Source organism: Callionymus lyra, chromosome 2 (assembly GCF_982586985.1).
Source record: "Callionymus lyra chromosome 2, fCalLyr1.hap1.1, whole genome shotgun sequence".
Taxonomy (NCBI): Eukaryota; Metazoa; Chordata; class Actinopteri; order Syngnathiformes; family Callionymidae; genus Callionymus; species Callionymus lyra.
Window position 1 is genome coordinate 41426052 of NC_141819.1, and position 13374 is coordinate 41439425.

At 38.8% G+C, this 13374-nt stretch overlaps 1 protein-coding gene across 3 annotated transcripts in view; it reads left to right on the top strand.

The window, feature by feature from the left end:
* palld (palladin, cytoskeletal associated protein) overlaps nucleotides 1–13374 on the top strand; it is a 49408-nt gene that overhangs the window by 5120 nt on the left and 30914 nt on the right. For all 3 annotated transcript variants that reach the window (XM_087785287.1, XM_087785285.1, XM_087785286.1), the window contains exons 2-3: nucleotides 12475–12650; nucleotides 13259–13325. In XM_087785287.1, coding sequence (XP_087641413.1) covers nucleotides 12475–12650; nucleotides 13259–13325 — 243 coding nt within the window. The remainder of the gene's footprint in view (nucleotides 1–12474; nucleotides 12651–13258; nucleotides 13326–13374) is intronic.

Below are 13374 nucleotides of genomic sequence, written 5' to 3' on the forward strand. Positions count from 1 at the left end.
TGCAGATTTCCTGCAGCCCAAGGTCTCTTCAACTTATAAATATGTTATTAGTTGTGCATAAAAAAATATATATATATATGAATAACCATCAACACTTTTGTATTTATATATAGACAGATAGATAGATAGCTAGATAAAACTTTATTTGGATGTATGTATCCCTCATCATGCTCAGTTACCACACTTTATTTTTTTTAACAGATTTATATTTTTATTTTTAAAAAAGGACTCTCCACAGCTAGATACACACATGGTTTTCATATTTATCCAAACTCCACTCTAAATTACAGTCCGCCCACCCCCTTTTCCATAAAGATTGCCTCTATATATTTTGGCTGGTTTTTATTTTGACCAGATCCATCCATGTTAACATGTCGTCTTTTATTGAATAGTGAGTTGGTTTGTGTGACTCAACTGTAAATATAAATATGATACTTTTTTTTTAATTAAGAAATTAAATTAAACAAATAAACTTTGATGTCAAGATAAGGGACATTCTTAATTTTGTGTTGACCAGGATGATGATTTGGGTGCTTTTATTTTGACACTTTTGAAAGCGACATCTCTTGGTATAATGTCACTCTTCAAATGTGGCCCATGCTAGTTTTCACTTCATCAAAAGTTTAATTACGGGGAAAGATATGTGATTTATTTTTAGTTTCCATGTGAAGAAATGCGTGTGTTTTTGCTCACAGATGGACTCAGTAGCTCGTCCTCATTCACAACAATCTTGAATGAGGTCATTGCAGGTGACCCGGTGCTGACTTATGACGTAGCCCACTGGCAATGCATACAGTTTTGGCTTTCAGGAAGGCCATAATTTGAAAATGTTCCCTCCTGGGCTCATTCGATCTCAGCAGGAGAGGCTTAGGAGGGAGAAACACTTCTATTTTTATACTTGCTTTTTTCATTTTAGCCTCCATGATGTCATTTTCTCACTTTAAGCTCCAATTAATGGGGAAGTCTGGAATGTGCACACTTTAAAAATTAATACTGCGTGACTGAAACATTCCTGAAACATGAAAACACTTCAGAAGGTTGAACTTTTTTCGAATGCATTTCCTCTGGCAAAAAAAGTACTCTTCGACCTGTCAGTCAAAATTAAGCACATGTTCGTTTGTTGATAAGTTTAGGTTTTTATGTGAGTTGAGCAAACAGATCTTTCTCTGGGTTTACTACTATGAAGCTGGCCTTATGTCAGTAGATCAGCATGCAGATGCACACATGCGCAGGTATTTCTCATTCCTCTGTTAATGTGGTGATGACGGAGGGATCTGGACGTCTCCAGCCGCGGTCGTGTCCACAGACGCTTCGCTTCTATACACTCAGTGTGAAGTCGCACCCAACAAGGTGAGACTTTCCCTGCTATCCCTGACTTTAACCTTCTGACACGTGGAGTCAAAAAATGTATCTAGACAACATGTACATTTGATAGCAGAGTTCACCTCAACAACATCCAGATGCCATCATGAGCCTAGACAACTATAAAAAGAGAGAAATATGTTTCACTGTTTGAATATAATGAATGTATTTACTGACCTTATTCCGATCATCACCACCATTAACAGAGGAATGAGAAATACCTCCGACATTTCTACGTCTGCATGCTGATCTACTGACAAAGCCAACTTCTAAGTAGTAAACCCAGAGAAGTGTTTTGGATTGCTCAACTCACATAAAAACCTGAACTTATCAACAAAGCAGCTTTTGACTGCCAGAGGAAATGCATGACGCAAAAAAAAGTTTGTCTTCTAAAATGTTTTCAGGTTTCAGGAATCTTTCAGTCACGCTTCAAAATCTGTACCGTGATCTCCATAGTAATACTCTACGAGGCTCCATAGGGTTATTTGGCGATGCTTCATAGTACTTCATAATTTTGTAGTATTACTTTTTTGTGATTTTTGTGTTTTCTCTGTTAATTTGTGTAATTTGTGGATAACTATGACCTGGATGAAAGAGAACCTTCACAGATACACACTTTTTAATATTTTTAAACAAAAACATGGACTCTATGGTTTTCTCATGTAAAATCCATGGAATTAGCTCCCAGAACGTTATTTATTTGCTCTTTTTGGTCGTTAGATAGCTTCCCTTTCACCCACCAACTCATAAAGAACTTATAGAATTAAGGAAGAACTTTTAGCCTAGTGACATTTTCATATTTTAAATATCAAACTACTATAAATCCCCAATGAAATAACACATCTATGTCTTCATAAAATGACCTAACAGTATATATATTTTCAGTCTACCATAGGTCTTCATGATATTATCCACATGCTTGTGTCTCCAGAACATCCATCTCAGCTGGACAGAACTTCTGTAGTACATTTATTCGGCCGCAGAGAACATTTAACACTTAATTTGTCTTCTTGTGAAGAACCTCAGTTGTCAAAAAAGCGTAACGAAAAGGTGTTATCGTACAAATGACACTTTTCATTGTAAATATATGTGAACTTGAGTTGCATGGGCGGGTCGGACATAAGACCACTGACTCTACGGTCCAAAAAAAGATGTTGCACAAACTAATCCTCTGAAGTGTCGAGCACTGAGATCATCCGGTGACGACTACGAGCTGTTTTCCTATAGAAGTCCTGATCCTGGAGGAGATGAGTCTCTTAGTTTGTCTTAAAGTAACAGGAATCATTATACGCTTTTGCTGACATCGTCATTCGTGCCAAAGACAAGCGTGTGATGTAAAAACCTTCAGGGATGGTTATATGGCGTAACTTTAGTGCCTGAAAGTTCTTAATAAAAGTGTAAAAAGACTCCTTTTCCACGCACTGGAGACACGCTCGCCGACAATCTACACACTCAAGTTCACTTTCGGTACCTATTGCATGCTCGACCTGAATTGAGATTTGGTTCTAGGGGGAGGGACATTTAAGAGACGCCTTAAACTTTATGATTTGTCTTTTCAAGAGCCAATTGGAGGTAGAGTAGGGTACCGTATCTGAGTGACTCAGGACTGTGGAAATGTCGTATGGTGATGTATACATTCTTGTATTTCTTCTTTTTGTTTATTAATTTGATTTTAATTAGACGTAAAAGACTAATTGATATAGTGCTGTTGAATATTGTATAAAACATGGAGTATTGATATTTTTTTGTTATATAATTGAATAATTGAAGACACTTACACACAAAAATAATATGCAAAAAGGTGAAGATGTATAAGATGATATAGCAATATAGCAGAAGGATTTCATTTGGCACTGAAGAAATGCTATACAGTTATCTCACTTTAAACAAAAGGGTGAGTGGAATTCAGGAAAAGGATCATTGCATTCTTCAGCAGTTATATAAGTTGATCGCTGGACGTTGAAGGAGCTGAATACCAGATTTAATATGAAGCATGTCCAGTCGTGGACAAGGGCGTCAGTGGAGCACAACAGGAGGATGGTAACATAAGACAAGTTCAATAGAAGAGAAAACTATTCATCTTAGTTCTAGCACACACACTCAAATGATGTCCATCAACCCTCACATTGTTGGAGCAGCTTATCTCACAAAATACTGTCCAGCAGATCAAAACAGCTCATATGACCTTAATGAGAACGTCGAAAACATTCCTGGGCTCACCTCCCAAATGACACTCGGACATTAATCACCTTCAATGAGGCTCAGGTCTCTGAAAGATCTTTCACTAATCAGCTCCTCGATGAGACGTTTCTGGCCAGCATTTGATGATAAGTCCGGTCCAGTTATGTCTCTCTGCTTCTCTTCCCTTTGTGCTCCAGAGTCGTCCTAACAAGCTCAGGAGTAAGACTTGACTATTGTTTTCACTGCTCTCCTGTGTAAGAGTCAGAGCCTGAGAGTCTTGTTTCCCACCAACATATGACTCCTAAGCACACCTATGACTGATCATCTTTGACACGTTGAAACTATACTCTCTGCTACTTTTCTCTTCATCAGAAGAACATGAATTCACTGATGCCTTCAAGGGTCCACATGGATGACCAAAGTGCAGTCCAGGGTCCATAAGAAGCTTTGGTCACTATTAAAAATGGTATTATTCAAGCAGACAATTTAAAATACCAAGTGTATCATATATATCATCTCATATAGAAGCCTCCACATGATGTGACTGTTCCTATTAGGCACCTGCTAATTTTCTATTTATCAAATATGGCCCTCGCTGAGATGATGCCTGAATCCATCAAACTATAAAATCTTAAAATAACCATTATTTTTCCATTATTATTTTGTTTTTTGTTTGTTTTTTTGTTTTTTTTTACCTCAAAATGCAATCCTGAAATTTATATTACATATTTCTAATCTCACATTTAAAAAAAATAGAAATTTTATTAATTTCTTATAATACTATTATGTTTTTCTAAAATTTTAATTTATAACATTAGTGTCATATTTTTAAGAAAATCAACATTCTCAATGTTCAAACAACTCATAATTCAGATTTTAAAAATCATAATTTTCAACTTGTAATCTTAAAGATTCATTTTTTTTATATTTTCAATTTTATTATTTGAAATCATTGTCTTAAATCTCACAAACTTATCATTTATTTATTTTAACCAACATAACATTATATTAATGTCATTATTTTAGATATTTAAGATTCAAATGTGTTAAATTAGTCTTTTGGCTCAATTTGAACCTTGGAAAAAAATGTATTCTTCGAATAATGACAATTTCTTAATGTCACGTTTGACATTTAATACATTTATTTTAAATCATTTTCCCTCCTAATTATGTTTATTGTGATTCTTTAAATATTTACATAAACTTCATTAGTTTTTCGACCAACGTAGTGCAAAGTTGCACAATAATTGGCCAGTGGAATATTGATGGCAGCTCTCTGTGGAAAAGCAATTTCAGACAATTATTGTATCCTGGAATGTTGTGATACATATGGAGTTGGCTGGGATTCCGACTCTTATGTGGTCACCAGCTGTAGATCTGCCTGGCAGGAAGATGGATGAGTGCGGTTATGAACGAACATAAGGAATCGTAAATTCGGAACACTTTGAAAACCCATCTGACTGAAACAATCCTTCTACTTTTTAAGAAATTGTATTTACAGTTGACTTTTGAATTCTCTCATTTTTGTAGCTCATCTGTTTATTTTTTAAGCTCTTTTGTTTCTCTCTGTGCCGGAGTTATTTGACAGTTCTGAGGATATATTCTCCACACGCTCTGACATCACTTGTGTTTTTGTCAACATGTTTCCTTGAGGAGGAATTTGTGATCACCATGGTAACGTGACGTCAGCTGACCCCAGGAAGACCTTCTGAAACGTTATGACGTGTGTGTTTTGGACATGTTTGTCTATTTGATGATCACTTTCAGAACAAGAAGTCAGATTTTATAGTCGTGGAATGATTACTGGGAACATACAGAGACCATTAAACCTCTTCCTCCCATTAACCAATGTTTTATAGTCACTTAGAGGAAGTTTGGGGCCTTTCAAGTTGTTGTTACTGTGAATCAGAACAAATGTTTTCAGCGAGCAGAAGAATGTGAATAAAAGACGGAATGATTGGATGCAGGATCCACCACAGGGGCAGGAAGTGTTCAAGTAATCTCCCCACTGAACCTGTGGTCATAATGTCTCTTTTGAGATACAAACACAAACTTGTTGAAGGATGAGTCGGCATCTACGACACAAAGCCGGGACAGTAGTCGCAACCATCTGTCCTGAACTTGCCAGGTGCCGGTTTCTATTTCCATCCTGACTTATGACAGTTATTTTTGAACCAGCCCAACTGGGATTCTTTTTTACTGGTCCGCTTAGCTCTGGCATGTGGGAATCATCAGGTCTGGCTCCTGCTGTGGACTTTTGTTCATACTGTAGCACCGTCATCGTTTTATTTATTTTTTTGTTGTAGTCACACATCAGAGCCTGGCAGGTCTCCATGGCGACCGGGCTGGAGCTGGGATTTGCTGTGGTGCTTTTGATGGTCAGCAGACTGGAGATGAAAAGAGCTTGAAAAAGCTGTTTGTGTTTCCCGAAGAGACAGCAGCAGTAAACATCAACCCATCCATGATTGATTTGTCTGAAGTTAACCTTCATGAATTCATCCCGAAAAAAGAAGTTTGTTTGTTTATCACATCAAATATGTCCACTTCTATCTCTCCGTGTGGAATTTAGCGACCGGGGTCTGCTCCCTCCCTCTCACCCCTCGGCTCAGGCTTCCGATTGTGTGTCTACGTGTGTGAGTGACTCAGTGTGGCAGTCCCGGTGTGAGAGTGTCAGAGCTCAGTGTGGGTCACGCTGTCTCGAGGAAGGGGTTTTGTGTACGAGCCGACATCCAGGGGAGCATAAATAACTTTGATTTGGAGTAATTGGCGCCTCAGGTAGGTGACGTTTGCTGCCACGTTTGGCTCGGATGTTATTTACTTGATCTTCTGGAATATTTAGGATTATAACATATAAATAAATAATTTCTTGGAGAACATTTTTATACATTTTTTTAGCTTTATGAAAACCTCACTTTTTACGATTCACGACGTTGAGAACAAACAAGTTTTTCAATTGTGTTGATTGTGAGTTTGTGGATGTGTTGATGTGTGGACATTTCTTTGGGTCAGCTGTCGCACATGTCTGCCACTATTTAAGTTTAGTTCAGACCCCCCTCTTGTTACCTCGGGGAGCTGGATTCTAGTTTAGGCACATTAAGAAGCTGCTTAATTCGTGGCATTTGTCTTGAAGCTTCTGTGGCATCACGTAAGATGCGGTGCGAAGTGAAATCACGATATACATACTTGTACCCTTCCATGACGTATCCCCCCTAAAATTATCCTCCCTCTGAAGATCACTGAGCTCCTCTCGGGGGTCCCGCATCACTGGGCATCATCTGTTAACAGACAACATGAAGTGGACTAGCTCCATCCGTTCAACCCCCAAAGCTGAAATTCCTCTGTGAAAAATGCCCTTTATTGCTTCTGGACCGATCTTCCACTGTCATCTGGCAGCTGTCTGCCTTCCATGATGTTCCACTGACCTCTGACCCTTAATACTGTGTCTCTGTGAACACTTCCTGTTATTAAAATCCTTGAATAAGTCATGCTTAGCACTCAAGTGTACTTTAAGAATGACGGTTATCATCATTTGTTCTTAAAAAACCCTCTGCTTCATCTAGGGTTGGGTCGAGGGGGCAGCAGTTTCAGCTACATTGACAATCTTTTCCCAGGGGGACCCCGATGTGTTCCCAGGCCAGCTGAGAGCGTCTCCAGCAAATGCCCTGTATTTCAAGTAGTCATGTGTTGATGATGCTTCATGAAACAGCTAATGAGGAACCATGATGTTATTATTTTGGAAAAACCGCTCGATGTCACTCTATGTGTGAAACTGATGTCAGGTTTCATTGAATTAGTAGATCAGAGACAAAGATTATAAAGTAGAGAGTGACATCTAGTGGTATTTCAAAATGAAGACACGGTATCATGATAGCTTATCAACTGTTTTTATACATCAACCCATCAGTAATATGGACCATCAATGGCTAATTTATTAAATATTAAGATTCCAGACAAATGGCTTGTTAAACATCATGGTGTCACACATCCTCAGATAATTGTGTTGGTTCTAGTTTTCAATTTAGCGCAAAAGTAAGTAAGTTAGTAACTAGAATTGAACAGTTCTTGAAATCACATGCAGTCTGCAAAAAAAGATTTGGCGAGACAGATTTGGCCCTGGGGTCAGAGTTCGGCAGCTGTAGGACTGTGGGCTGGTTCTAGTGAGGGAAACCTGTATTTTTGTGAAGTGAGGTTTTTCGAGTTAAATATACTGTTTTTGTCCATGTTTTTTAAAAAGTTTTATTATTGAACAAATGCCGCTTTTCCATTACGCAGTTTGGCTTTACTTGACTTTGTTGCGTTTCCACCTATGATGAGTGGGGCTGTGTTAAGATAGCGTCGCGAAACTTGGAGGCAATGGTTAACCAACCAGACTCAAAATGCTCTGGACCTGGTCCAACAGACCATACTCCTTCTCACAGTGGTTTGTTTCTTGTGTTGGGATTCGCGCTGTTAACTCTTTAGTGACATCACTCTCTGACCAATCGGTGGGAAGCAGACGGTCAATTACACCATTTTAAGTTTAAGTTAAGCTAGGTTGGAACCACAGCGGACCAGGTACTAAAAATAGAATCTCCTTTCGACGGATAAAGTGGAGAAGAGCAGTTATAAGTTAAGACGGTGGATTGAATTTTGTCAACAAAATTGTCAACAACCTCCATTCATTGCGTGAGAAAAAACCCAACGCTTGTCTCTGCATGAATGGATCTACAGAATGTATGGACTGTATTGAACATTTCCTTCGGTCGCAGAGTTTCAGTTGACCTCGGGTTCAGTTTGTAATTTAGGATAAAGACCGCTTTGCTTGTCAACATGTACTTTCCTTGACATGTGCGGTTTAAACCCAGCAGTGCCGACCTTGGAGTGGAATCAGACGAACTTGTCTGGCGGAGTATCCGTCAAAATTAGGAGCAATAATAAGGACTCTTAGGTGTGTTTCCCTTCCAACATCCTGCCAAGGTAACTCTGCTGAAAGAGATCTTCCTCGCTTCTTCTTTTGTTCTGAGCTCAACTTGTTTAGCTTTGTGGTGAGTCTGGCTTCGTGAAATAATTTCCATGACCAGCGGCAAATAACAACCGGGTCAGAGGAGGACAACTGGGCCTTCAGAACGTTTGGAGAGGCCAGGGGAAGAGCTCGGGTTTGGCGTAGTCTATGGAATGCTCTCGACATCTTAACATGAATGAATCCAACAACCCTGCTGGTATTAGGTATCGTCATGACCTCAATTGTCCAGTTGAGGGTAATTGCTTTCTCACATGCTATCTTTGTCGACGGAGCGAGCCAATCGGGTGCTTGATGGCGGTGTGTTTATATCTTCAGTCGCTAGCTCGGCAACTGGAATGTTATTTGTACAACATAGACTCAGAATACATTTATTTATAAAGTCAATCTGCTAAGAAGAACATGCTCAGTGACAAGACATCTAATCTGTGGTCTCCTGCTCACACGTTAGCAGACGCAGACCTCTGTATAACAAATTAGCCTCAATAAAGGAAGTCCTGAACCAGTGAGGTACGTGAGAAGATGCCGGAACCATCTCAAGGCCTTTATTGATGCAATGTTCAGATGTTCTACTCTGAGCTTTACTTGTTCTCAACTGATCATATTCCAAACATCACATAGAGAAAACTGATTATAACCGAATCTTAATAACTTTTCCAAACTGAAGGGTAACATCTGGTTTTAAAAATTTAAGCCAATGCCAAAGTGCAAAAAACTGCAGTTCATCAGGTGTCCACTTGAGGACCGGAAGCCACATATACAACCAAGCCAACAGGGTTTTTGTACAACATTTACAGTCTGGTTAGAAACACAACTTGTGTCTGAAACACTGTTTTCACCATCAGGATTTTTCTTTTCAATTGTATTCCTGCTGTTTTATCTCCGAATCATATTTCAGATTGCCGTAACTCCTCTTGACCGGGGTCTGGCAAACCAAGACAATGCCCTTTCCAAGATGGCTGCCACCGCACATTAGCTTCAAAACTCAGTAACAGACTTATCACATGTACTATGTCCTTATCGTATCATGAAGCAGCTGATGAGGTATCATGATACAGTGTCTTTCTTTTAGAAAGACCACTAGATGTTACTCTCAGTTTGATAATCTACTAATTCAATGAAACCTGTCATTATGTTTAAACTAAGACTTTCTAACCATCTATCTAAATGATTCCACTGAATCATGATACCTTATCAACTGTATTAGGCCATAATCAACCCATAGCTACCCACTAGGTGAGGGGAGGAGCCTAGACGGTTTGTTTGGTCAATAAAATAATAGTTGCATGGATGTTTTGTACGAATGTGTTCAAGATTTCTAAACGACTAAATACGTTTTTTTTTCTCAACCTTGTCAGTAGTACTTGTGTCTTGCAGCAGCACCACTCCCTAACACTAAGTAGTGTTTAGCTCCAGCACATTCCGCAGAAATGGGGAAGGGATTTAAAAAACGTTCCCGGCTGTCTCTAAATTAGTTTACTTGGTAATTATGCATAATGGGAGATGATTAAGGCTGATTAATTCACAGTTTTAATGTTGGGAATACTCCTCCCTCTTTCAGTTCTGCGGAATACCACAGATGAACCAGCGGATGATGAACCAGTGGTGAATCTGCCCAGATTTACAAATGATTGTTTTCCTCACTGTGAAACCACTCTTACATACCAATTTCCGAATTATCAGTTGTTTGCCATTTTGTCTCTATAGTAACACTAAAACAGTAAAAGTACCCCCGGCAGACTGTTAGTAGCTCTTTGCGTAAACCACAGCCATTAGCTTAATGACGCTACAATAAGTGCCCTCCTGTGTGATGTTAGGGAGGCCGTTTTTCCGACTTGATAAACGTTCCATATGTGACGTGAGTTCAATAAAGGTTAAGAAGCTGCCACACAAAAAGTTACAAAGTACATTCCTCCCAGTCGTGGCCAAGCAAGATGTTTTCTCCATCGAGAATCATATTTTTCACAAGTATGTTTAGGTCAAATAATCCATCGTAGCTGAGTTGTCTGTTCGCGGCCTTGGCTCTTGTGTGCTGGAGCTGGGATACACATCATGTTTGAGGCGTGCTAAATGACTTCCTGCCTTGAACCGGGCAGACGTGCCAGAGGATAAGGTCTCTCCGCTCATGCCATGAACAACTCTTCATTAGCCCCGTGTCACAGTCTGTTTCCTATCATTCAACACGGCGGCGGCGTCTGGCCGCCTGATAGAGGCCAAGAGTTTCCGTTGGTTGTGTTCATCGGGCGATAATTTAGAGGAATCACCACCAAGAGTGTCATTGTGATCTGGACTGACTAATGCGTGATCACCTCCAGGTATTAATCCCACACCCAGGCCAACAGGTGGAAATCTGTCTGAGTTAAGATAATGAGTCAGTCATTTATGTATGAACGCTGAAGCAGTTGTCAAGGATAAACAGCTGCGGCAGTCAGTATTTGTGTTCCACAATTTTAAGTTCATGTGACGAGGTAGCTGCTAGTTTGGTCTCTATATGAATCAAGTGTTAAAATGAAGGCCCGGGTCCACCAAATCCTTTAATGTATTGCATATGCAATGCATATGTATTGATGTGGTGAACTATAAAGTATAGTATAACAACTATACCAAAATAAAAATGACATTGAAGAAAATAAATTTGATGTATTTCATTTTGAAAAACACCCTGTTGGAAAATATATATTTGAGTTTGGCCAGATATTTAACGTGCTTATGTGAGTTTGACACCAATTCTATAAAGCAAAAACAGCCTGTTGGGTGATTTACATGTATTTTTCCTACATTGATTGACATTCAAATATTTCGCTATCTCTTATCTCATCAAGATTCTGTCTTCATTGGCATAATGTGGCTCTAAAAACTGTCTATTGAATGTAAAAACACGGACATGACTGAGAATAAATTTGCTAAGTTCAAAGATGATGATCACAAAGTAGAGCTAAAAACTATCAAAATGTAATAATAAAGAGTTTGTGTCCTGCTAATTTTTAGTAGTTTATAGGTTTAGTTTTTGAGTCAATTTGACTGAAACAGCAATTTTATATATCAAGAGTCAGAGGGTAATGTTACTTCAGAGGGATTACCATCCTAACAAAACAACTTTCAGACTGTAATAATCAAAAGAAAAGAATATCTGCATCAAAGAAGGGATCTCAGAAACATTTCAACATGATTTAGTTTAATTTAATTCAAGTATCAAATAGCCTTGGTCTGTGTTAACTTGAATATAGCTGAAGATTGATGAATGAATGGATCTGGGGTCTATTTGAAGACACTCGCCAGGTTTCTCTCAGACAAAAAGGGCCCATGACTAGACTTGTATGTCTTCCTCTCGTCACCACTACTTGAGTCTGAGAAACCCAGACATGCCCCGAGGCGATGCTTCATGACTCAGCTCTAGACTTCTTGAAAGAAAACTTTAAGATCAAAAGATTTCAACACTTTTCGACAACTTTATTGTGTGTTTTTATCACAGTGGTTCAACAAGAGAGTATATGAGTGCCATCAGAATATCAAATGGTTGAATTGAACATTTGTATGAAAATGCTTTTTAAGCATCATTCTCTTTAAGAATTGAATTCAATAGATTCTATGTTGAAGGTTGAGATTGTATTTATTAAAAACAACGATTTTAATATTTTTAATAATTGAATTGGATATTCAATTGGATTAATTAGACTCTAATTTTGAAGGTTACATTTATCTTTTTTGAATATTTGAATTAAATAATTTGAAAAAGATTAAAATGAAAATAATGTGACTTTTACAAGAACATTTTTAATACTACATCTACACATAGACAAATATTGAATTTAGAAAATATATTTTTTTTAATTAGTGGAATTAGAACATCAAATCTATGTTTAAAAAAACATTAATCTTGAAACTATTCTGTCAATATACCTCCACAACAACATCTTCCTCTCCACCTGCAGGTGGTTCTGCGAAGGCCGCGAGCTGCACAACTCTCCCGACATCCAGATCTGGAGGGAAGGTGACCTGCACACGCTGGTGATCGCCGAGGCATTCGAGGACGACACCGGACGATACACCTGTGCGGCCTCCAACAGTCTTGGTGCCGACACCACCTCAGCAGAGGTTTACATAGAAGGTCAGTGAGCCAAGACTGGTTGTGTATTGAAGGCTTGAATTTTTTTATTTTAAAACAATTGAATTAAATATCAAAAGCATTTTTACATTTAGATTTTATTATTCCAATTCCAATAATGAAACTACGTTTTATAAACTCAATAGCTTTTTTAATTTGCAGCCTTTCAAATTCAATATAAAGTTGAAAGTATATTTGTTCAATAACATCATGGTAATGATGTACCTCCATGTTGAGGCATCTAAAAGATGAATTGGTGAGGTGATTGAACTCACAACCCTCCTGCTCAACGTAGCATTTAGACCAGGGGTGGGCAAACTTGGTCCTCAAGGGCCGCAGTGGGTTCAGGTTTTTGTTCCAACCGATCGAGCATGCACAGTTTAACCAATGAGGTTTCAGCTGAAACAAGCAACACCAGAAGGACAATCAACTGATTACACTCCTAAGACACCTGATTGGTCAAAATGTGTCTTCTTGAATGGTCGGAACAAAAACCTGCACCCACTGCGGCCCTTGAGGACCGAGTTTGCCCACCCCTGATTTAGACTCATCAACAAGAAGAACCAGAACTTCTACCTCAAGGGCTGAACCATCTCTCTGTTGATCTTCAGGAGCTTCATCATCCGACTCAGACGGCGAAGGAGGCGCCACCAAGAGCAGAACCGGAACCATGCCTCAGTACGTGTGCTTAGTCCTTTCCAAGACCTTTTGACTTGGTGAACCTTGA